This window comes from Gouania willdenowi, chromosome 8 (assembly GCF_900634775.1).
Source record: "Gouania willdenowi chromosome 8, fGouWil2.1, whole genome shotgun sequence".
NCBI lineage: Eukaryota > Metazoa > Chordata > Actinopteri > Blenniiformes > Gobiesocidae > Gouania > Gouania willdenowi.
Window position 1 is genome coordinate 28,107,440 of NC_041051.1, and position 25,425 is coordinate 28,132,864.

The 25,425-nt window shown below is 38.1% G+C and overlaps 3 protein-coding genes across 10 annotated transcripts in view; 1 reads left to right on the plus strand and 2 right to left on the minus strand.

Moving 5' to 3' along the window:
• On the minus strand, positions 1-11,726 carry LOC114468031 (volume-regulated anion channel subunit LRRC8D). Of its 2 annotated transcripts, none has more exons than XM_028454660.1 (7): positions 11,640-11,726; positions 6,844-6,974; positions 4,925-5,224; positions 3,634-4,173; positions 2,511-2,761; positions 1,379-1,747; positions 1-1,304 (listed from the first exon to the last, which is right to left on the minus strand). In XM_028454660.1, the coding sequence occupies exons 3-7, from the start codon at positions 5,207-5,209 to the stop codon at positions 188-190; spliced, it is 2,562 nt and encodes an 853-aa protein (XP_028310461.1). In that variant the 5' UTR covers positions 5,210-5,224; positions 6,844-6,974; positions 11,640-11,726; the 3' UTR covers positions 1-187. The 2 variants fall into 2 exon arrangements, with proteins under 2 accessions (XP_028310461.1, XP_028310462.1); XM_028454661.1 differs by lacking the exon at positions 11,640-11,726 and adding an exon at positions 7,476-7,551.
• On the plus strand, positions 9,026-12,286 carry LOC114468961 (zinc finger protein 271). Its single transcript, XM_028456148.1, has 4 exons — positions 9,026-9,203; positions 9,796-9,955; positions 11,549-11,739; positions 12,054-12,286. The coding sequence occupies exons 1-4, from the start codon at positions 9,026-9,028 to the stop codon at positions 12,284-12,286; spliced, it is 762 nt and encodes a 253-aa protein (XP_028311949.1).
• The window catches only part of engl (endoglin, like), a 22,888-nt gene continuing 9,427 nt past the window's right edge, over positions 11,965-25,425 (minus strand). For 3 of the 7 annotated variants that reach the window (XM_028454654.1, XM_028454655.1, XM_028454652.1), the window contains exons 9-18: positions 25,211-25,377; positions 24,400-24,555; positions 22,784-22,849; positions 22,446-22,703; positions 20,972-21,364; positions 18,950-19,100; positions 18,167-18,242; positions 17,208-17,319; positions 14,140-14,230; positions 11,965-12,193 (exon numbers count right to left, since the gene is read on the minus strand). In XM_028454654.1, the coding sequence (XP_028310455.1) occupies positions 14,210-14,230; positions 17,208-17,319; positions 18,167-18,242; positions 18,950-19,100; positions 20,972-21,364; positions 22,446-22,703; positions 22,784-22,849; positions 24,400-24,555; positions 25,211-25,377 (1,400 nt within the window). In that variant the 3' untranslated portion in view covers positions 11,965-12,193; positions 14,140-14,209. Of the gene's footprint in view, positions 12,194-14,139; positions 14,231-17,207; positions 17,320-18,166; positions 18,243-18,878; positions 19,101-20,971; positions 21,365-22,445; positions 22,704-22,783; positions 22,850-24,399; positions 24,556-25,210; positions 25,378-25,425 lie in introns of those variants that run through there. The other 4 variants (XM_028454657.1, XM_028454653.1, XM_028454656.1 and 1 more) reach the window with 4 other exon arrangements.

The window sequence follows — 25,425 nt, forward strand, 5'->3', positions numbered from 1 at the left end:
CCTTTCATGTGATAAACTTCTGTTCCAGTTTTTTGTTTTCATGGCAAAATCCCCAAAATGTGGTGCTACGCCCCTGGACATACCATTACATGCTGACTTCGACACCACATAAAACGAAATAAAATATGTTCAAACTGACAACAAAAAGAGAGTTAATATTTTGTTCTATCGTGTATTCATTTTTTATTCAGATCTCTGATTCTAGAGCAGAATTGAAGCTCCACTGTGAAGGACAGAAGTATGGGAAGCTGTCAGACTCTGGTCGACTCTCTGAGTATTTACCAACAGGGATGAAAGAATGGGTAAGAACTTCCCTAACAGTTGCGGGCAATGTCAGAAAGAGCCAGTTTTCCACAGAGAGTCCTCCTCCATGAAGGCTGGAGCAGCTGCCCAGCTCAGCTGGAAGCTTCTCCAGACTGTTACAGCGCAGGTCCAACTTACACAGCCGACGTAGGTTTGCTACACCGTTGGGTAATGAACTCAGAGAGTTGCAAGCCACGTTGAGGATTTGCAGCTCCTGGCAGTGCGAGAACAGCTCAGGAGGCAGGTTCTCTAACCTGTTGCCACTTAGGTCCAGATCTGAGAGCAGCAGCAGCTCCTTCACTTCGGTTGGAAGTGACTCTATCAGGTTACCTGCCAGCAGGAGTTTACGAAGACGGTGGAGACTAAAGAGTGCAGAAGGAAGGCTCTGGAGCCGATTGTTGGATAGATCTAAGAATTCAAGGCTCCTGAGGACCCCGATAGTCGCCGGCAAAACCAAAACATGGTTATAAGCAAGTCTGAGAGAGGAGAGACGTTGAAGGTGGGCCAGGCCAAGGATCTCCTCCAGCGTTCTAAGGTTATTGTGCTGCAGGTCGAGCGTCCGAAGGTTAGTCAGAGAGAGTAGTGCAGATGGTATGCGCTCCAACTGGCAGTCCTGCAGCTGCAGCTCCATCAATTCCACCATCCGCTTTAAACTGGTCAGCACAAGCAGCTTGGCACCCTCGTTGGAGATCTTCAGATGCGTCAAACAGCCAGAAAGCTCACACAGCTCAGCGGGGATTCTCTGTAACATTCCCTGAATCACCAGCACACGGAGGTGACGTAGCTGACGAAGGCTCCCCAACGCCCAGCCACGACCGACCCCACCTTCACTGCTCAATCGGCCAGACAGATGGAGCTCGTGCAGATTGCAGAGGGAGAGGACCCAGTGGGAGATCTCTGAAGCTTGAGTGAAACTGAGGTGAAGGATCTCAATTCGTTCCTGGAGAAAAGTGAGCGCACTAAGATCCACGGTTGCTGAGCAGTGATAAAGATGCAGCTCCCTGTTATTGAAACAAAGAGATGTGAAGGAAATCTCCAAAAGACAAACAGCTGACTATAACTGTTAACACCTTACCTGAGCGCAGTCATGTTGGCTACCTGTGCAGAAAGCCTGGCGTCTGAAATCAGCTCCAGCTTGAGGACCTGAAGCTGGCTGAGGGTGAAGAGTGCTGGAGGAAGATGACGGAGCGCCACTAGTTGCAGCTGGGTGTGGCCATCTGCATCCACGCTGGTCATGGCGTGCAGCTTCTTCTCATCCCAGCATCTCTCCAGACCGTCCTCCAGCAGCCTGCTCTCACTGATCGGAGAGAGGAACACGGTGAGACGCTGCACCAGCAGAGCGTCATACTGCTCCAACATGTGGATGAGGAAGGCCAGGTCGTTCCTCAGGTCGGGAACGCCTTCAATCTCCTTTCGTGAGTGGAAGGAATATTGACGCAGGGAGCTACACAGGAAAAAACACAACATAGATGAGACAAGTCAAGAAGATGAAATAGCAAATACAAAGGACAGTAATGAGGGACAGAGATAAGAAAAGATGACATGAGATGGCAAAAACCTAAGATGACAAGTTAAGAACACACAAGCAGACAACAGAAGACAGACAGACAAAAGACAAAAAGGACAAAGTGAGAAAAGTCAAAAGAGGAGCTGAATGAGACATGGGAAAAATCTAGCAAAACAAATAAACGTCATGAGGAATAAAAAAACAAGGACAAAAGCACGCAGACAAGACAAAATACATAAGAAAGAAGAAGTGAGAGAACAGATGAAGACTAACGGAGAGAAGACAAAAAGATTAGAATACAAATAGAAGACCAGAAAGAAAAGAAAAGTGTGAGGACAAGCTTTGAAGAATGGACAAAATAGACAAGTGTAAAGAAAACGAGATGATGAAAAAGACAATATGGAAGACATGACAAGAAGTTCAAGAAAGACAAGAAAAAAGAGAGTAGACAAAATCAGAAGTTATTGAAAGAAAATAAACTATAGAGAAGAGAAAACCAGAAAAAGGGGCAGGCAAGACAAAAATGCAGAGAGGAGAGAAGACAAGACAAAGGGAAGATAAGTAGATATAGAGAACGCAACACAAGAGAAGAGATAACCTAGACCAGAGACTACAATGACAAGATAGAAAACAAAGAGAGAAGATGAGACTAGACAAAAACATGAAACAAAAGAAAGAAGCCATGAGTGTAACGTCTGACCTGAGTAAGACCCAGCACAGCGTGTGGAGGCTGAGGAGGCCATACAGGCCCAGAAGGAAGACGTAGGCTGTCACCAGCTTCAGTAAGAGTGAGGAGAGAACATGGATGCAGTCAAAGGTGTCGTAGCCCAGCAGGGCAAACTCTGCCAGGTGACAGGTGTGGTTGAAGGAGAAAGAGTGCAAGAGTGGAAGAGTGTAGCTCAGGATCAGCATCACCATCAGAACTTTGAAGATCGTCTGAGTCAAATAGACCTAAATAAAGTAGAACAAATCATTTCTGGTTTAAACTGTCCTGTAAAACAGTTTTTCTCAAACGGGGGTACACAATGGCACTACTTGAGATAGAGAGTGAAAACTTAATAGATGAAAGCATTAAATAATGGGATTTTATAATGTTTACTTTTCATAAAAAATGCTAAACATAATAATGATGATGGAAAGGATCTTGATTAGAACATGAACTGAAAATACAAAGGTCAGTCTTCCTCCCATATCAAGTGGGAGACGACCCAAAATGATAAAAACTATAGCAATATCTCTCTTCAGGAGGCACTAAATACTGTTTTATTTCACTTATTTACAAAGTTATATTCTTAATAATGTGTGTTAACACTCATTTATTCCATCACTATGCTTTATAGTTGTTTTTTCAAAGTATTCCGAGTAAAATGTTGTCGTCGGACAAAGGGGGTACTGTCCTTGGAATTAGTAATAAGAGAAAAGGGGTACTTCAGCCCAAAAAAAATTTGAGAACCACTGCTGTAAAACACTTGAAGAGATGATACATAGATGAAACCATGATAACTCAACATGTAAACGTGGGGTTTTCACCACTGCCCTTATAGAATATAAATTAAGCTAGATGGTTTGCATATCCTGAAGAAAACGCAAGTGAGGATGCATCAGGATAACCCCTCAGAATCACTATAACACAACAGAGTCATTATACCTCTCAGTATTACCCCTCGGAGTCAGTATCAGATCATCAGGATATTGTCTACTATTTTTTTTCTATCATAAATTGTATTATATATATAATATTGCCGTGTATAGAACTAAAGGTTGTATGAGTAAGCATGTGAGGACCATGTGTTGTTGTCCTACAAATATAAAGAAACTCATACCTTCTGAATGATGGTTGAGTTTTCACAATGGCTCCTGAATTTGCGTACACGCTCAAACAGAGCCCTGGCCTGTTCCCTGTCGCTCTTATCCAGAGTGACGGCCTGCCTGGGATCGTCGACTGCAACCGAGAGCTTTGGAGAAACACCATCTGTGTGACCCTCACAGGGTGGAGCGGATGTGATGGGGCTACAGGAATGTGAAGACAGACTGTCCGTCCTCTTTAAAAGCGGACTCTCTGTGCCCGAGCCACAACTGGAGCGCCTCGTGAGAACGTTTGAGGAGAGACGAACTTGAGGTCTTTGTCTGTCCTCCTCCATTTCCTCCTGGATGTCTCCTTGTCCAGCAGCGAGCGACAGTGCTTGAGAAGTCCAGGGTGAATCGCAGCACTTGGAGAGGATGGCGAGGAACTGCTCGATGCGTGACGATGTGTGGGGGAAATGAAGCCAAAAAGAACCACTGGCCACCAGGATGAGAGACTGCAGTAAGGCCAAGTAGGGGAAAAACCGGGAGCCCAGAGGCAGAGCTTCGTTGTAGCACACCTGAATAAAATCACACAGTCATCCCAAGGTTCACTTCTAGAAAGCACTATTGAGTTAAAAGCTTCCTATAGACACTCACTGGTCACGTTGCCGGCTCTGTGTTTGACATTTGACATTAAACGCTGCCTCAATTTTGAGGATTCTCATGATTGAACAAAGCGTTGAATCCCTCGTGGAGATGCTGTGTTGACATTAAATAGTTGTACAGTAGATCCCTATTCACTCTGTGAACGTCTCATTCCTCACAAATGTGAAGATACTCTATTGCAGACAAGGGCAACTGCAGGCATGTGGTCTTTGATCTAATTTTGCAAAGTAAAAGCACAAACCGACCCAAAAACACACAAATTGAGACGAAAATATACAAAGCCATAACAAAAATACACAGAATACCAGAAACATTTACAAAACAACAAAAAAAACACACAAAAATGTATCTAAAACCACAAAATTACAACAAAAATACACAAAGGGACGACAAAACACACAAGATGAGTACAAAACTACAAAAACACATGAAACAAAAACATAAAAAATTTGTGAAATATACAAAATGACAACAAAAACACACAAGATGACTACAAAATACACAGAAATAACAGAAAAGATAGAGAAAGCGGCACTAAAAACGCACAAACTGTTTGTCCCTTCCTGTGTTGATGCTCAAATTGGTCTTTATTCTAAATGCCAACATGACTGTTTGGATCAGATAATCAAATTTTTGTGGCCTTTGCTGTGTAAGTCACTGTACCTGACTGATGTAAACGTACTGCTGGTAAACCAGGTGTATGCGTCGACCCCGAGCAGTGGGCGTGGTCTGCGTTGAAGCACTGCTAGCACTTGTGTTATCAGGAACTGATGGATCCAAAGGGATGCACACCACTCGATCCCTGGAAAGCTGCTCAGTACATGCCAGCACAGACGTCAACAACATCAGGACCACCAGGTAGTCCATGAAGACCTCCCACCACGGCTTCAGCAGTTTGGTCCTGCTCTCATGCTGATGGACGGGCGCCAGCTCGGATAAGGAGAACATGGCTTTTTATAGATCCTGTAGAGATCAGAGATCATCAGTCATTACGACACAAGTTCATTCAAAGGCTGAATTAGAATGGGAGTTACCGTTTTTGAGTAAATTAAGGCCAAATCTACTTTTTTTATGAATTTTGGAGCCGTTATTGGCTATACGCAGACTGAGTTAGTGCAAAGGATCCCATGGGTCAAAAAGGTAAATCCATATCCTTATCTGAGGAGAATATACAGTAATGTACAATCTTTTTCCTGCTATGCTTAGAATAGTGAGCCTGATCATGGTACCATGATCACTCACACTTTAAAGGCTTGGAGAAAATGTCTTCATATGAATAAACATATGATAGATCCAACCCCCATTTTCCCCCCAAAAAAAATCACACTGAAATGTGTCATCCAGATCTGATCTGCACGACACTTGGTTTAGTAACAGAGGAATCAACCCGCTATAAAGTTTCATCATAAACTGAGATAAGATTAAAATAGATTAGATGGACTTTATTTATCCCTTGGGAAAGCTCTGTCATGGAAATTATATTTCCAGCAGCATTACAGGAAGTAAAGAAAAGCAGCACACAGGATTGAAATAATATATAAATACAGATGATTTTTGCCAATAGTGAACGATGGGAATTTTTTTAATGTTTGAAACTGATCCAGAATCAGTATATTGATCCGGAGTTTTCCATGGCGTAAGGCAGAGGTCACCAACCTTTCTGAAACCACTACTTTAAATTTACTGAATCATCTGAAGAGCTACCAGTTTACCCTTTAGTGAAATACTAAAATATATATATATGTATATTTAAATTAAGTTAGATTTCACAAACTACTTTTAACGAATAGAAAAATGTTTTTACATTTTAACAATCATGTAACATTACACACAATCTGAACACCAAATCCGCAGCATCTTTAACAAAATCCTATCTTTGATACTTTGAACACATTTGTAACAATGTTTCAGTAGAAATAATTAAAACAACGTTTTGTATTAAATTAATTATTTAAAGACGATTTATGGAATACAAACCTATATGAAGTGCAGCAGTATTTAAATGAAGTAAACTAAGACACTGACCACTTCTGATCATCTGTATTTATCTTTGTCGGCTTGAGATTTGAAGACGGAGCTGCTTGGTGAATGCTGCTCTTGTGCCTCCATTGCTCAGTAAAGAGTAGGGTCTACTGTATCTTTGGTTAAACATTTGTTGAAATCTGTTTAGTGCTTTAGAAGGAGGAATTAAACTTATAAGTTCCCATCCCTGTAAGTATCATAATTTCATATCAGTGGTTGCTTCCTTTCACAAAACAGTTAATATAACAGATAAACAGTTCACATGCAAGAAACATACACATAATTATATATACACATATAAATATACAAAAAGATATGACAAATGATGGAAAGTAAGTACTTCAGTTGATCAATATGTTACCAACAATTGTAATTACTTTAGTAGATCACAATCTATTGTCTATGCCACAGGTTTTTTTTAATTTCATATATATCTCCTGTCATTCTTATACTAAAAACACTTCTACATCAAATCAGGAAAGTCAACAGAATTCCAAAATTATGGTCAAATACAGATTTAACAAATGCTGAATCTCTTGTTGTGATCACTTTACACTAACCTGATTTGAAGTTTCTTCTCCTGCTTGTGTTCGTCTCACACAAACTTTACTTCTCTCTGTTGGAATCCTCCACAGACTTATGAGGGACTCCTGCTTGGACTGGTTGGCTTTTCAAGGGGTTGCCATGGCAGCTGTGGTTGTGAGGCAAAAAAATGTGATTCAGCACCAGAACCCTAGAGAGAAGACGCCTTAACTCCTTCACAGCCACAAAGTGACGGGGGGAAAAAACTTTAAATAGTGATAAAAACAACTAGATCAGACGAGGACAGTTTGTGACCCGCGGGCCACATGCAGCCCTTCGTCTAATCATCTGCGTCCCCCAAAGTATAGGCTCAAAAAGAGTCCAAAAACACACAAAAGGGAAACAAATATACACAAATTACTTTAAAAACATTTAAGACAATTATGCAATTATACACAAAAATAACGACAACTAAAGATTGCTCAAAACATCATAAAAATACACTAAATCAGTTGAAAAACACTCAACATTTAAAAAGTAATTTAGCATATTGTTGATAAAATATTTAACAGGCAATGCTCTGGGAAACATTCCTTTTCACACTGAAGTATCTTATTTTGTATTGTCAGAAACAAACTTTAGAAATGTACTTTCCTTCTCAGTTACTTACCACACTCTACTGCAAGCCCTTCAAATTAAAAGCAGAGGTTGTATGTGTGCTTGCCCATGAGCTAAGAACATCCAACAGTGATGGCCCAGGTGAGAGTCGAACTGGTGACCTTCCTATTACAAGCTCATTCCTTAATCACTAGGCAACCACTGCCCAACATCTCAAGCTTTCTGTATAAATACAAACCATCCATAGGTGGGTTTGTTAATATTCACCTGTTCCAAAGTCACCAAACATTAACAATTTAAATTGGAAACCATTTTTGTTTCCAGCAGGAGGCGCTGAAGCATCAAACACTAACAATATGTAGCAGCTCACAGTGAACAACCTACTGCTAAAGATCAGATGATGCACAGCTCCATTATACAGTTGTTTAACAATGACAAACAAACAAAAGAATGATGCCTGTTTGTTTATTAGTAGAACAATGGTTTGTTGGAATCATCTCTAGAAGATATGTCCCATATTTGTATTCAGTGGAGTTTGCATGTTCTCCATGAATGAGTGTGAAGAATAGTAAATGTTGCAGCTTATATCGGCTCATGTAAAACTGTTGTTGTTGTTTTTTCTTCTTTAAAACAAACTGCTGCAGTGTTTTTGGGCCATGTGGACAGTCAACAGAACTGTAGAGTTCAGGTGGAGTAAATCTGCAGAAAAGAAACATTAGATGAGTTTAGGGCAGTGGTTCCCAAACTTTTTATGCCCAAGGCACACCAATGGACAAATAAAAATCTGAAGGCACGCCTATTGTGCAAAACCCTTACCACTGACATGACGCCTCTGAGCATTTGAATGTTGTCCTACAGCCTTGGTCACAGTCTTATAATTCCCACCTGCGCAACCCTGGGAACAGCGAAATAATGTTTTTTTTTTGCAAAGATTTGTTTTAAGGTATAGAATTTGCCTCTGTATTTAGAAATGAGTACAAAGTAGTAAATTAAAAAATAATTATTTTTGTTTAGCTGTATATTGCAATAATAATGTATGGTTGTCACAAAATCCCACGGCGCACCACTGGTTTAGGGGCTTGTACGAAGCTGGATTTCCTCATTTCACGCTAATTTCCAGGATTTATTTGGTGTGTGCTGTTCTACGACGCTGGATACCTTCTTACCGGGCTAAATCACCATGGTAACTTAGGCTGAATGACTAACCTGGTCGGGACCAGGTTATGAAGTAGATAAGATCTGAGTAATCTGTTGTATTATGGCTTGAGTTCTTCATCCTGTTTATTCCTTTAATCTAACCTGAGAGAAACAACCAGAGCAGAAAAGAGGAGCAGTTTGCCGGCACACGACGACTAAAACAATCTGACTATTCATTTCACAAAACTGCCAAAAAGGATTTTTCTGATTAGTCAAGGAACGTTAAAGGCAAACTTCTGTGTGTCACAGAAAGCATGCAGTCAGTTAGAGAGATGTGTAAACCACAGCAGCTTCATCCTGCAGGTGGGAGCAACCAAAACCTCAGCCAACCCAGGCATTGTAACTGAACAGTTAGCAGCTGTTGCTGAGTCTCCATTAGTGTCACATCTCTCAGACTCCTCCGCCATGCCCAGGTCTTTCCTGGTCAAACACAGAAGATCTCAGCTCTTTGGATCACCTCGGGGCACCTTCAGACGCCGCACATGCCAAACTGAGAGGAAGCCTAAAGATGTTCCACTCGAGGTCAAAAACCTCCAGGATGAAGCCAGGACAACAGGACAGACTGTCACTGGAACCAGTGCAGGTAGGCTGGGATCCCTCCAGTGCTGAGTTTCTGATTAGGTGACATTAAAACATGGTTTTCTTCATCATTGGTGGGTAAATATACATTTTGTTGAGATGTTCTTCCCTTCTTTTTATCTTCCCATGTCTTCATTGGTCATCATTCTGTTGATATAATGTGATGCTACTATTGTGGGAGCAGAGGTCGGTGACCTTTATCAGTCAAAGAGACATTTGGACCCTTTTTCCAACAGAAAAGAAAGCATTTGGAGTCACAAACCCTTTTGACATTTAAAATGAAGATAAAACTGCACACAACGCTGCCCTAGCCACAAACAGTTACAGCAGTGGGATGAAAGAGCCACATGTGGCTCTGGAGCCATGGGTTGCAGACCTTTCATGTAGAGAAATGGAATCTGCCATGCTCATGGGGAAAAAACAAAAAAAATAAATGTATAAAGGGAACATTTCCCTCTCTAGCATCACCACCTGTTGGACTTTTTGGTTTCTCTTTTAACTTTGTTTAAATAAATGTTCCCGCAGTGGGACAGTATGGTTTGAAGTAACACTTGTTCATGAATTAAAGAGTTCCAACTGATGTGTTTTCTTATCAGTCCATCCTGGGAAAGCAGACACTCCTCTGCTGGTCCCAGCACAGTCTGTGGTCAGATACCAACCGTCCCACCGAGAGCAACAACTGGAGCAGCTGGTTTCACTGTTACTTCATCACACGTCACACTCTGACCCCAAATCGCCCGACAGCCAGTGTCCACTGTGTGAAAAGGTAGAAAGAATTCCCTGATTATAGCCTTTTTCAGTAAATAAATAATAAAATATAGTTTTTGGTGTGTTTGTAAGAACCGGTGTCTGTGTTTCACTGTCTTTTTTCTTAAATGAATGAATAATGTAAGTGGGTCTCTGTAGTCTTTTCCAGAGGTCCTCCTATCAGGAGTGGCTCCTCTGGTCCCGTGGACGAGGTCTCCTGTAGACAGAGAAATGTCTCACCTCTCGCTGTCCTTTGGCTTCAGAGGCCGCTACGGTCGATCAAAGGTGAAGTAGTCCGACACGACAACAAATACCTAACTCATAATAACGACTTCAGATCTGCAGGGAGTTCCTCAGGGCCCTGGATGTTGTTGGGTTGTCATAGTTAACTCGACCCTGCAACATAGCGTGGACACTGGGGAGCAGTGCCTCTGGACTGGCACAGCGGGGTGCTGGTCCCTCTTTTTAAGGAAAGGGGATCTGAGGGATCACACTCCTCAGACTCCCTGGTAAGGTCTATGCAGGGGAGTTTTCCCAACCAGTCCACGTGTGCTCAGTGTGCTGTGGCGGTTTAGGATGAATGAGACAAAGTCAAGCTTTAGGGTTGCTGGTCAGATGCGGACACAGGGTTTATTTGTCACAGGGTTTTGGAGGCTTTCAGTGTGTGTGCCTCAATGAATCACTTCCACGAGGTGACGTAATAATTCGATGACAGTGAAGCTTAGTGACGTGGTGAAAAAATTGGGAGTTTCCGTGAAAGCTCGGATGAGCGGGTCCCTTTAAATGTCGTTGTTGCAAGCACTATCTGGTCTCCTTTGGTAAATCGTGCATCAGTGTTTCCTAGGCTAAAGGAGGTTATAAAGTAAGCATTGAGCCTCCTTTCCTTAGCTTTTATAGAATTTAAACGCTCCTTATCATGGCCGCCACTGAAACACTTCCTGGGTTAAGGAAAAGTGGATAGGAAAGGAGATAGGAGGAACTATTCAGACACACCCTATGTCTCTCAGCTGGCCTGGGAACGCATTGGGATCCCCGAGGAACAGCTGGACAAAGTGGCCAAGGAGAGAAAAGTCTGGGCCTCGCTGCCAAGGATGCTGCCCCCACAACCCAACCACAATAAACAGCAGAAGAAGAATGGATGAATATTTATTACTTTTTATCTCATAATAATATATTTTGATATAGTAAGCTTGGCTTTATTATCACATAATTATGCCATTGGAACATTTGGTAACACTTTACTGTCATGAAGGCTGTCATTAAATGTTGTTCGCTGAATTATGACACCTTTGAAGCTATGTTGGCATTTTTTGGGTTTGTTGGAGGGATCCAGGGGTTAAGATTAGGGTTAGGGGTAAGGGTAACGATGGATTAGGGTAGCGAACAATATTTAATAACATCTTGCTGACATCTTATTCATGCTGACAGCGTAATGACAGCCTTTATGTTTAAAACTTCAAATATGGTGTTACCGAACATTTTTAGGGATTTGGAACAATCCCTAAAGCACAATCTGAGTCTGTATGACAGAAACAGTAAATCCTACACACAAATATTAAGTACTCACATACTGTATATGTAAAAAAAAACAACCTTTTCTAGCTTTGTCTTTGATGTGTTTGTCCAGGAGTGTAAGTTTGTCTGTCAGGTGTGTGGAAAAGTGTTCAAGCGTTCGTCCACTCTGTCCACTCACCTGCTGATCCACTCTGACACCCGACCTTTCCCCTGCATCTACTGCGGAAAGAGGTTTCACCAGAAGTCCGACATGAAGAAACACACCTTCATACACACAGGTGGGACGAAACTCATTTTACGTTCATTTATTGGATATTTCACCTTTTTTTAAAATAATTTTAGCCTTTTTTCCTGTTTATGTTGTATACTTTTAACAGTTTTCTTGGTTATCTCTCTTTTTGGTCGTCGCTAAAATGACCATTTAATTTATTATACATATCTGTAATGGTCCTTCCACCCCAATCATTGTATTTATCTTATTTATTCATATAATCTGGGCTGTTTTAATCATTCTATTATCTATTTTATTGAGTTTTTGAGTGATTGGTTGATTGGTAAAGTTTGAATTTGCAGCTCTTGTGCTTCTGCTCAGGAGAAAAACCTCACGTGTGTAAGGTGTGCGGGAAAGGCTTCAGCCAAAGCTCCAACCTCATCACTCACAGCCGCAAACATAGCAGTGAGACGCCTTTCAGATGCTCCAGCTGTCCAATCAGCTTCCACGGCAGGGTCGACCTGCAGCGTCACCAGTGCGACCAAGAACAGAGGGAAAGAACGGAAGGAACTTTATATCCAGAGATCTCAGCCCCTCCAAATTCACAAATTTGATCAAACTCCCCGACTCTCCTCTGATCATCATTTCATGATGGAGGTCATTTTTTACTTAAAATTCTTTCAAATAATCAGACAAGTTTCCCCAAAAACGACATTGATATTTAAAAAAAAAAATTGGTTGCAAAACCATGTTAATAATCACAATGTATTACCTAACTTCAATTAATCAGTTATTGCATAAATAAGCAGTTCATTAATGTCTAAAGGACAGAGTTCATTAAAACATTAAGCATTAATAAAAGTACTTATCCTAGGTATGCATTACTTATTATTAATCAATATATTAATTAAACGTAAAAACATCTCTAGTAATAATAATTTACTTTGGGTGTTTATTAAGTAAGGTGTTACATAAGGCTAACTAATTACATTATGCAACTTTTGTTAATGCTTTATAATGCTTTATGTAACTCTGTGCAGTAAACATGAATTACCGATTATTAATGCATTAACTAATGTGTTAATTAATCTTAGGTAATACATTATAATGATTAATAACATTATCAAACTGTTAATGGTAATAATGATTAAAAAACTTTTTAAAAATCTGGGTTTTTCAGGCTAAACTGAGTTTGACAACCATGATTTATAGCTTTCCTGAGAATTAAGGGAAAATGTGTCAATTTAACGTATTTTGTGATTTCCATTTTATTTGATGCTAAAAACAAACAAACACTATACTACTCAACTTCTGATTAGGACATGAAACATATATCTTAAAGCTTATAGGGCCAATTTAATTAATTTGAATCCATGTTGTCATCATGAACACAGAGTATTACACACACACACACGCACACGCACACGCACACGCACGCATGCACGCACGCACGCACGCACGCACACACACATACACACACGTTATCTGTAAAAGATTGTTGTTGTTTTTTGAAATAAATTTGATTTTCTAATTTCCTGGGAGTATTTTTTTATGCTTTCAGTGTGTGTGTGTGTGTTTCCAATTACTGATCATCAGTGATGACGGACAATTCATTAACTGTAAAATGTTCATCGACTGCAGTGCACGGTTTGTGCACGTGTGTCTTCATTCTCCTGTCTTTGTTTCCGAGAGAAAATGCATTTTCTATCAAAAAAATTGATGGAATTATGTATTCAAAAACTAATTTTCATTCAATTTATAGTACAACACACATCTGATCAACTCTGCAAATCTACATCTTTTTACTTCTTTAAAAAACATTTTATTGTCTTTTTTAAATTAAAAAAACAGAACACAAACAAATATGTCTAAGCTAAATATGAATCATTCCATCGCTATATGTCTATATATCTAATACAGATGAATATGTGATAATTATTTTAAAAATACAAACAATCATTATCAGATAGATAAAAGTGCATAAAAGGCATTTATATAAAGATATTGTGTTTCAAATTATTGGTTTTGAAATGTGGTTTGACAGAGACTGTAATTAAATGGGATGATGAAATGAACAGAGAAGATTAATAATTGGTGTGAATTTATTCAAACGTATAATGTTCAAATTAAAGAAAGAAAAATGTGATAAGAAGGCTCGTCTTTTATGACTATTACCAAAACAGTTCAAGAGACACTATTTTTATTTACAGACATTATATTTTGTCTTTATTACAAAAGTAGTTTTAACTTTGCACGTTTTACAGCTTTATAATCAACATTAACACAAAAACACTGATGAAATCCAAAGGTCAAAGTTCAACATTTGCTGAAGCTTCACCTTGAATCTAACTTTTTTACTCTTTAATACTTCAGTGAGTGGTGCTGCTGCTCGCACATGCTCTCTGTGCACTTTTTAAATATCTGTTGCACCTCAAACTACGAGACACACACACACACGTACACATACATTACGAAGCACACACGGCTGTGTCTGCACATGTAAGTCGTTACAAACGCTGTCCCAGTTTTTCTTTCTCTCAGATTTGAACGAGGAAATCCTGAGGAAGAGAAAAAACAAGACGTATCAAAGCTCAAATCTCCAGCTTCAACGAACTGATCTGACTCGTGTGTTCTGCTGTGTGTTCACACAATCGGAGAGAATTAAGAAAAGAATTAACTCGTCTTTAAGCTAAATTCAGATAATCGGATAATGACATAACATAGTGTAGGCCTAGTTTATTATTTAAAATACCATTTGCTTAAAAAGAAAAGATGTAAAAGGTTGAAACTGACACTTAAAAGTTTGTTTTGATCTCCACTGTAAACACAACACAAATCATATTATTGATATTGTCAGAAAAGTTTTGCGCATTGCATTGTAGGATGTGGAGTCCCATAGATGGATGTATAGAAGTGATTTTGATTCACTCTTACTGGGATTTCTTGTTTTGGCTCCTAAAAACTCTGAAAAAGTGACTTCCCAACACATTTCTGGTGTTTTCACTGAAAGTTGTGGCAAAAACAATGGTGGATGTTTACATTTGGGTTTACTGGTACACGGAAATATCGGATTCTGGGCGAAACTGAATGTCTCGCAGAGTGAGGTGAAATCACGGAAAATACCGGGAACAAACCAGAAGAAAAAATGGAGTCAAGCCAATCGCTGTCTTCATTGTATGAAGAAGAAAAACAAGAAATCATGGTGCACTGTGGCTCTATTTAAGGAAAAAAAAAACAACCAGTACTGCTTTCTGACTTCCGGTCAGTTTGGAGCGATTCCTTAGAGCGAAGGTATTTTTATCAGCTGTTTTCCGCCCATTCGAGCTGAATCCGGTATATTCCCAATGTGAAAATTTGCAAAGTCCATGAGAGCATAAGTTTTAATACAAAAACCATTTGGAGTGTATTTGACTCCTGCCTCAGAGAAAGAACGTGATAGAAGTGGAGACGAGGACACAGCGAGCAGATAAAGGTCCGATACTAGGGATGTAACGATTCACTCAACTCCCGATACTGGGTTCACGATACGATTCTCTCACGATTTATTTTACAAAATGGGACTGTAGACATATGATGACTGAAAAATATTCCTTCATTATTTTTTTTTGGGAAAAAACAAAAAAATACTGTATTATTTTCCTTTTATTTTCATTGTCAAAAGAATCTCTTGATAAACTATTCAAACCAATGCAATTTAACTAAAAATAAATATTGAATGAAATAAATAAAGGAATAATACAAATGAAGAAGAAGCCTATTAATTTAAATTCTGGTTCTATAGTAAACAATGCAAAACTGCATAATAGTCATTTTTCTTTTTAAAAGTCATTGCACTGATTTACGGCAGATATTTGTTAGGACCAGCAGAGGGCGCTGGTAACCCAGTGTTCGGTTGGCATGCAGAAATTCTTGCAGTGAAGAAGAAATGCTATGCTAGCAGACAGAGCTAATAGAAAAACGTGACTTTTGCAGATATTCACGTAATATTACAGATATTCTTTCGGTGCTAAAGGGGTAAGGAATCATTTATGAACATGTTTAACAATATAAGGCGGCAAGAAAGAAAGTAGTAGCAGATTCCGCCCGCCGTGTAAACTGCTGGACAAGAGAAGGGATAAATATATATAGCGCCCTCTGCTGTTTAAAAAAAGTACTGTGATTCAATTTTCAAAGTATCGATGTCAATCTTGATACCTATGAATCGATTTTGAACTGCCTTACGATTAATCATTACATCCCTATCCGATACAGTATATTTATCGCAGTTAGCAGCTCATTCTGAGTGTAAGGGGAAAGATGACAATAGGACAAAATGTGAAAGCAATCCTCAGAATCAGACAAAGGTGTCATCATGCAGCTGTGCAGAAACCCAGATAACAAACCCCAAACTAGAATATTTGCATTTCCTGAAGAAAATGCAAGTGACAATGCAGGTGCTGGCCAGTGTCATACTGCATTAGCATTGGCGTAAATTAGCATAGCATTAACCTAGCAACATCATCAACCTAGCAATATCATAAATGTAACAATAACATCAACCTAGCATTGCCATTAGCCTAACAATAACATAAACCTAGCATTAGCATGAACCTAGCAATAACATTAGCATAAACCTAATATAGGCATTAGCCCAACAATAGCAATATCCTAGTAATAGCATTAACCTAGCATTAGCATTGACCTAGTATTAACCTTAACCTATCATTAGCATTATGCTAGCAATAGCATTAACCTAGCATTAGCAATAACCTAGTATTAGCATTAACCTTATATTAGCATTAACATTAACCTAGCATTAACTAACCAATAAACCGTCTGAATGCATGCATTTCCATTACCCACGGAAATGCGCAAAATCTAAATAGTGCAATAAAAACAGGTAATGGAAATTTTAAAAAAAACACTCATACATTGCAAAAATGTTTTTACGCTTTAATGAGGAGATATTTCAGACATTACAATATTGAAATGTGTCGCAAAAGCTCTATAGAAACACTTTCCGAAAAAATACACGTCACAGGACGTGCCGTACCTGGTCACATGACCACTTCTCTCAGACTAAACATGACGCGGTACGTGTAGACAGAAGGAGATCGGGACATTTCTTAGCGTTATGCTTAGAAAATTATTACTGCCACATTAGGCGTTAAACAACAAAGGAATACAGAGTATTATAAGGAGGTTTGGAACGTCTTCCTGTCTTCCTGCGCGAAGTCTCGCGGGGTGAGATTTCACGGGCTCAGCCCAAAACAACGTTCAGTGGAAACACGTTCAAAGCACAATTATACTTTGTCGACATTTAGAAATATCGCTTTCATTTTGCAAAAATCTGTAATGGAAAGACAGCTTGTGATATAATGCAGAACAATAAGAACATATGATGAAAATTGTTGAAATAGGTTGAAGGATCTGAGACAATTTAATTAAAGTTAATGCCTCCTGCATCCTCACTAAAAAACAGAGATTTAGACATTAAAACATGCAGGACGTCTGCATTGTACGGAATGAGGCCAGTATATAAATAAATCCTCTTACTTCTACACTGAGCTGCAGGACTGGGCAGATGGTGATGTTACATTCAGGATGTAGTGACTCGGTGGAATTTCGAAGGCTAGACGACTGTCTGGGAACAACGAAGGCCGCGCCCCTTAAACAACAACAACAACAACAACACAGACACTGTAAATAAAGTTATGAAGACGTGATCACACACTGATTCAGACAGAAGGACAAACATGGAGAAGCAGCTTCATTGTCATTTGAGTTACAGAAACCAATAACAAAACTAATGAATCTAATTAATAAGAAGAATAATACGTTTTAATAGTGACTGACTTTCCCCAATGGAAAGTGCAATAGATACAGTTTCAACCCATTTCAACCTTATTTCTAATGTTCAGCTATTGCTAGGTTAATGCATAGCTAATGCTAGGTTACTGCTAATGCTAGATTAATGCAAATGCTAGGTTAATGTTACTGCTAGGTTAATGCTAATTCTCGGCTAATGCTAATGTTAGGCTAATGCTAATGCTAGGTTAATGCTAATTCTAGGCTAATGCTGATGTTAGGCTAATGCTAATGCTAGGTTAGTGCGAATGCTAGGTTAATGATATTGCTATGTTAATTATACTGCTAATGCAAGCTAATACTAATGCTTATGCAAATTAATGCTAATGCTCATTAATGCTAATGCTTGCTAACGCTCACTAATGCTAAGCTAGTGCGGTGCGACGCGGGCCAGCACCTGCATCCTCACTTGCATTTTCTTCAGGAAATGCAAATAAAATAATAATAATAATAATAATAATTATTATTATTATTATTATTATTATTATTATTATTATTATTATTATTATTATATCTCAAGTTGCAGCTAAATTAACTATAAAAATGACTATTTTTAAATATATATATACATATAAATATATGGAGCAGTGTGTGCACGTGGATGTGTTTGTGTGCACGTGGATGCAGTCAGTGCGGTGTGTCTGTACCTGTGTGACAGACACACACCCAGCACAAAGGCTACAAAGACGATTCCAACCACTGGTCCCATCTGCACCATAGAGGCTGTAAAACAAGGAAGTCAAACTGGTTTCAGTTAAAAATCATATTTCCAATAAGTGAACAAGTGTTATGTTGATTAATGCTGTATTTGTAAGTTTTACTCTAAGCTCTCTGCACACGCTTTGAAACAACAGCAGACACAGTTACTGCTTTAGGACAGAGATGAAGAACTTTTATAACATGACCGTCTGATCTGAGGGCCACATTATCTACATTTAGAATAATGACCAATATGAGCATGAACACAGGAAAGAAAAATAGTCAATCATTTTGTGTGTTTTTGAAGTCAGTGTTTTTGCATTTTTCTGTCATTTTGGGATATGTTGGGTATTTTTTGAGTCAATACTGTATACGCATTTTGGTTATGTTGTGTGTTCCTGTTGGCATTTTGTCTATTTGTACTGTCATTTTCAGAATTTTTGTTGTCAATTTGTGCATTTTTTTTTCGAGTAATTTTTTGGTGATTTTTGTTGTAGTTTTGTGTATTTTTCTGTCATTTAGTGTAATTTTGTTGGCATTTTGTGTGTTTAATGAATCATTTAGTTTATTTTTCTGTGTTTTTGTTGTTACTTAGTGTACCTTTGTTGACATTTTTTAGCATTTTGAGTCGTTCTGTGTGTTTTTGGAGGTTATTTGTGTATCGTGTTTGGCTTCATATTCCTTTCCAACTTGGTGAATGAGGCAGTTCTATGTGAAACATGTCGGCTCACTCCTGCTGGGGTCAGGTTCAGGAGGGCCCCTTAGGGCCACGCTCAGCCTCTTCATCCTCTGACCTGCAGATGGAATGGATTTAGGAACCAGTGAGCTGATTGGTCGAGTGACAACCATCGGTCTGGAGAGGTTCCTCACCTCACATTCAGTCTGGGAGACAGAACAGAAGCAGAAAGACCTTAGTTGGAACATGAACCTGGACTTAGAGACGAAGACGACAGATTATGAATATATTGACTTCATATTTGGATTTAAAAACGGATTTCCGTGTCGGGTGCTCTCGTCAAACCAAGCGGAGGATTCAATAGCCTCCATCACACGTGTGAGGAACATTTCTATGGAGGTAGATTTGTGTCTTTATTATTCAATAATAAAAAAAAAAAACTAAAAAAATAAATAAATCACTTGAATAAAAAAATACTTTTCAATCATTTTTTTTATCATCACTAAATAAATATTTTCAATCTAAGAAAAAAGTGTTTAAATGCAAAGAAACATTTGCATTTCAACACTTTTTTTCTTTGACTGAACAAAGACACAAATGTACGACCCATAATATTTCCCAAATACATGAAAAAATAACTTCAATTAAAAAAATGTAATTATTGTTAATCATATTATTATTATATTATAATAAATATATAATTTTTGCCTATTTTGTTGTTACCCACATGACAACTTTAGCATTGCACAGTTTTAGAGTTCATAAATGTAGATATACTTAGAGCCTGAGATTGTTTTATTTTGAATTGAATTCATTGGTGTTATTTCATTTAAAAAAAAAAAAAAAAAAAAAAAAAAAAAAGAATTTTAGCTTTTGACAAACCTTTTATTTCATACAGATGCCTTAGTGGGAAAAAAATTAATCCCAATTATGCAAGATTTGGTCTCTTCCTTTTTAAGTTTATACATGAGATGTTTACTGTATGCAGGGGGACCGTACCAAATTGTATCAACAAAAAAAAAAAAAAAAAAACCTTGGGGGTGAAAGTAATTAATAACTTTTACTTCGACTACTATTTAATTCAGCTACTTTTTACTCGTACTTCAGTATTTTATGTATGACACTTGTAATTGAGTACAATTTAAATCAAGTAACCGTACTTCTACTTGAGTAGGATATATCAATACTCTTTAAACCTCTGGTTATAATAAATTAGTTAGAAAACTATTTATGCCATTTCACTTTTCATGCATTCAGGCTTTGCTTCGGCAAAGAGTGCGTACGCAGCTTTTTGTGCGTACGCAGCTTTTTGTGCGTACGCACTCTTTGCAGACGAAGCCTCAGGTTTCCCCGACAAAAGGAGTTCTAAAGCCCATTTACCTGGTTTACTGTCAGTGATTACACTGGAAACCAGGGATGGGGTCAATTCCATTTTTCAGTTATAATTACATTTTTAATTACCCATGTTCAAATACAATTCCATTACTATTACACAGACCAGCATTTTTACCAATAACAATTATTTTTTATCCTCAGAAAGTCAATTACAATTACATTCTCAATTCCTAAAGTTAAATTACAACTAATCACAATTACTGAGCCTGAAATAAATAAATAACCTAATAAAATTAACCCTTCCTCTTGTGTTAGCTTTCTGTTAGCATCTCTTATGATAACGGAAGCTGTAAAATACATTAAAAACAAATATCTACCATCTAATTTGTTTCTTATCTCTTCCTAATCAATGAAAATATTGGTTTTAATATTTTTGGTGTGGCAGACTGAGCTTTTAAAAAAAAAATAATTGAAATGCTAAAATGTGGAAAAGCTTGATATGAAACATATTTTAATAATTGTTAACTACATATGTGTAGAACTGTACATAGAACATTTTTTTACAGAATTTTCATGGCAATTACAATTACAAAGTCAATTATCTAAACTCAATTAAGATTTAATTACTATTAGGACAGCAACAGATTTTTTTTTTAAATTACAACGACAATTTATGCCATAATTTTAATGAATGATCAATTACAGTTATAAATGACCCCAACCCTGTTGTTTTCTTACTCACATGATGTCCAAACTCTGCAGAAACAAGCAGAGGAAGACTCAGCCTGTCTGTACAGCTCCCTGTGTGTTTTCCTCTGAATGAACCAGAACCACAGAGCTGAAGGCTGCAGTGTAAAAACTGCAGAGAGTCGTTAAAAACCGGCCGTAGGATGAAACTGAATCTTATGCTGGGCGTCTCCTCCTCCCCTCTCCTCCTGTCACTCCCCACCTCCTGTTTGGATGCTCGATGCTCCTTCTTCTCTGGTTTCTTAGCTGTACTCAGTGTGAGTGAAGCGTCTGAGGAGCAGCCGTCACTAATCACAGTCCAGAAAGAAGTCTTTTTAGGGTCGGACAGAGGAGAGACGATACAAGACCTCAGTCGTACTACGCCAGCGAGGGGAGTTTTGGCTGAAATCTGCACAGAAAACAAAAAAAGAATCACTATTTGATTCTTTTATTAAGCTGGGAGGTGTAAGCTAAACAATATTTATCAATTTCAGATAAGAGAGATAACTTTGACTAAACTAGGGTTGATAAGAGGTTTTTTACTTGTGGGACAGAAAGCAAAAGTTGGTCGTGAACTTATCTTCAAACCAGTGCCTTTGAGCTTTTATTTGAGAAGAGGATTGATTTATTTTAAATGCACTGCATTTAAAATAAATCAATCCTCTTGTCAAGCATTATTATTAGACATACAAGGAAAATTCAAACGCACAATTTATATTTTGTTGCAATATTCAACTGTTTACTCTTTGAAAATATATAAACATGTAATAAAGTAAAAGTTCTTTTACTTTTTTTTGTTTTGAATTGTCCTTGTTAATTTTTTTCTTTTTGCATGTCAAAACTGCAATTTTCAATCACTGATTAATATTATTGTTATTATTAGTATTCCTAATGGGATGTTACTGGTTAATTAAATGTTCAATACAAAATAAGACACCATAATTAAGCCCAGGGGGACAAAGTTATATAAACAGTGAAATCACATGGAAAATATATAAAATATATTCAACATGCATAAAGCACACTGTAAAAACCATAAAAAACTAAACTAAACTATACACACATACTGTAAATAACTAACTAAACAACATACAGAGTGTTTATAAATACACTTTAATTTAATATTTATCATTATATTTATTAACTTCTTCTTTAAACAGTATTCTGGGCAAATCTGCAACATCTTTTCACAATATGACTTCAAAAATGTGAATATTTTTACTGGTTTGGGTCACAGTTTGTATTTAAGAAAAGTTTCAGGGTAACAGTTACAGACCAGTGGGATTTATACCTTGATCTTAACTACATTTTAGAAAGGATAGATGGCTTCAGTTAAAGATATTCCTAAAAAACTTCTTCAAATGGAAAGTGGTTTCCTATTGGTTAGAACGTTAGTAACTCCTTGAGGTCTTCAGTAGAGTGGAGACAAAACAACTAAACGTCTATTTTACAATAGTTTATGGAAGAATAAATAGATGAGAAGCGCTGACCTCCACGTAGACGCGGTGGTCGGCGGTGACCACACACGGGCCAGATCTGGTGAGTTCAAAGTTCTCTGTGATAAAAAGCTTTAAAAGCAGAACAGGTGTGGATTCAGACGGTGGAGGGTTTAAAAACACTGGACCAGGTTTAGGTCCTTCAGGTTTCCATGAACGAAGTTCAGATGAAGAAATCGCCACATCATCGTCAACATCATCGTCATCATCAACAGAAACGCTGGTGCTGTGGGAGTCAGCGAAACAGCTAATCTGAGAGGAATAAACAAAGGAATAAATAAATATGCCATGTAAAACTGATTTAAAAAGGTTTGATGGTGGTGAACGCTCACGTGAATGCTCAGTGGACTTTTGGACTTGTTGAGTGCAGCCAAAGGTTTGTCCTTCCAAAGCAAAACCTAAACATGAAGACAGAGTGAGATATTTATAAACCAGAGTCACTAAAGCAGGGTTCACCAACACGGGGCCCGCGTGCACCAGGTAGCCTTCATGGACCATGTGAGGGGCCCTCAGAAGCTCTAGTCACCAATGAGCACCATCTAAAATCTGATTTACTTTCCAGGATTCAAACTAACAAAGATAAATACATATGAAAGATGTAGTTAGTACTTTTAAACACTGCTGATAAAGTTTTAGTATTAAATTGACCATCTTTAATGTTTATTTTCACTGAAACATTGTAACAAATGTTTTTAGATGTTGCAGATCTGGTGTATGGTCAGTGGTATTTTATATATGATATAATATATATAAGATATATTTTTGAAAAATACAAGGTGGTTCCCTCTAAAATTTTATAAAAACCAATAGAAATAAAGTGTTTTGATGTTTATATATATACGTATATATCCTTTCATGTTTCCACTGTAAACTGCCAGTCTTCTTCAGTGGCATCTGCTGATGGCTTTGATGTAAAAAACAGTAGTTTGAATAAATGAAACCTGAACATATTATTCAAAAAGAACTTGCTGGAGTAATTATGCGGAAGTCAAGGAAACATCAATAATCAGTAATCAGACTTTAATGCATTCATTTTGACATTAAATTAATGGATTTCTAGGACTAAAGTTAGAATTTTATGAACTTATTATGTAATTTATTCTATGAAGTCCCGTTTTTTTTATATATATATATATATATATATATATATTAAAAAAAAGCCTGCATAAAAATTCTGTGTGCTGACAAACTCTTTTCTAGAAGAATTAAAGTTATAAAGGATGATTTTCCCGAAGTTTTGAAAAGAAACGCCCTCTGCACATGCGCAAAACTCTACCTGCTCAACCGCCTACGTGTGCGAGAGAGCGTGCACGAGCCCTGTTTACAAGTTCATACAGGTTTACCTTCCAAAAGAAGATTTGCACTTTTCCCACTATGTACAACGGCCTTACGTAAACATATCATCAGAATGATTGACAATTAGGAGGACCAATGGTCTCGATGATCCACCCGGAGGTTGAAGCCAAAATAACATCATCCACAATACATTTAAGGAATATGATTAAAAGGTCCTGCAGGTATTTCTATTTCTTATTTTCGTGCTCGTATTCTGATGTGTGTAGTGCTGCCTGTATCTACAGTATGTATTCTATCTGTGTTTGGGTTTAGAGTCTCTTCTTATGTGTTACACCCCCTGTCTAATATGTGTGTAAGTGCAGAGTATGCTAGCGCTCCTTCTCCTTCCCTCTTTTCTTCTGGTCCCTCACAGGTGAAGCCCATCTCCCTGATTACCCTCCCTCACTATCTAAGGAGTGTTTGAGCACCGTGTGGCTGTTTGTGTTCTCACCCACACTGTTCTAAAGAGTTGTTTCTTCGTATTTTGTTGGTTTGTCTGTGAATACTTTGGTATTTAGTTCTTATTTTGACTGACTCAATTTTGACAAGTCAGAATCCATTCATCCATCCAACGTGAGATGAGCACCCGGCCTTTATCAGTCTGTAATCTAACCGTGTTGTTGTACTGCACTCCTCTGGGCTCGGGCAGCAGCAGGCCTTCAGTCCCACAGGAAATGACCGGAAACGCTAACAGGAAGTGGCTCCCATTAAAATCAGCTTGGCATGTCAGATCTCTGAGAGTCACAGCAAAAACCGGAAACAACAACTTCTAATAGAAGACAAGAGAAGACAAGACAAAACAAGACAACATAGAGCAAACAAAAGCATTTTCATTAAAAAATGTAGATTTCAATTTAATGTCATTATTGATGAAGCTACAATAAAAAATTTTAAACTGGTTAGCGATTAAAAACACTTGCTGTGCAGCAAATATTTCAAATACCATGAGTTGGTACATTAATGATAGTGAATAAATATTTAACTCGTCTAAAAATGTAACATGCAAAGCTGGGATACGTATTGTACTTTTTGTATTGAAAAATAAACAAATAACGATAAGAGATATAAATTGTCTAAAACTGGAACTAATATGTCTAATCAGGAGCTAATTTAAAGCTTGTTTTTTGTGAGCCAGTATGAAAAGTCTAAATCTTTACCAGCCAGCTGCACAATATCAACAAGTTGAAGCCCTTTTGGCTCTTTTTTCTCTTAGAAAATACAGCACGTGCGAGTGAGCTCTGTGGTGTGGCTTGTTTCACGCCAGGTCAAGGTTGCAATCTAAGTTACTACAATTTCAATGCAAAATAAGCTTCAAAATGAAGCTTTATCAGTAGCTTTTTTCTATATTGTGTTTGTGTCAGATTAAAATCTTGATATATCTTGAATCTCGTCATCACGCAGCCTTATAAGACGCCGGTAAAGACCTGCAGGATGCGTCCGTCCAATGTCACACTGAGACGTCCGTCCCCACAATCCACCGTCAAACTCTGGTGTCTTCCCCCGCTTCCCTTTGCTCTCCCTCCTCTGTTTAACCTCCACCTGAGGCGACGCTCTTCAGTCCAGGAAGGCCTGGAAACCTCATGGTTGGTCACTGTGAGACATAGAAAGGACACGTCATTCACCTCTATGTACCTGGGAA

What these genes read in the sequence shown, in the direction of transcription:
- LOC114468031 (XM_028454660.1), bottom strand. Translation starts at nt 5,209, where the DNA reads ATGTTCTCCTTATCCGAGCTGGCGCCCGTCCATCAGCATGAGAGCAGG. An exon ending in AGTACGTTTACATCAGTCAG is followed by an intron (nt 4,174 to 4,924) that starts GTACAGTGACTT and finishes GATTTTATTCAG; the next exon opens with GTGTGCTACAACGAAGCTCT. An exon ending in CTGTGCTGGGTCTTACTCAG is followed by an intron (nt 1,748 to 2,510) that starts GTCAGACGTTAC and finishes TTTCCTGTGTAG; the next exon opens with CTCCCTGCGTCAATATTCCT.
- LOC114468961 (XM_028456148.1), top strand. Translation starts at nt 9,026, where the DNA reads ATGCCCAGGTCTTTCCTGGTCAAACACAGAAGATCTCAGCTCTTTGGA. An exon ending in CCCGACAGCCAGTGTCCACT is followed by an intron (nt 9,956 to 11,548) that starts GTGTGAAAAGGT and finishes AACCTTTTCTAG; the next exon opens with CTTTGTCTTTGATGTGTTTG. An exon ending in ACACACCTTCATACACACAG is followed by an intron (nt 11,740 to 12,053) that starts GTGGGACGAAAC and finishes GCTTCTGCTCAG; the next exon opens with GAGAAAAACCTCACGTGTGT.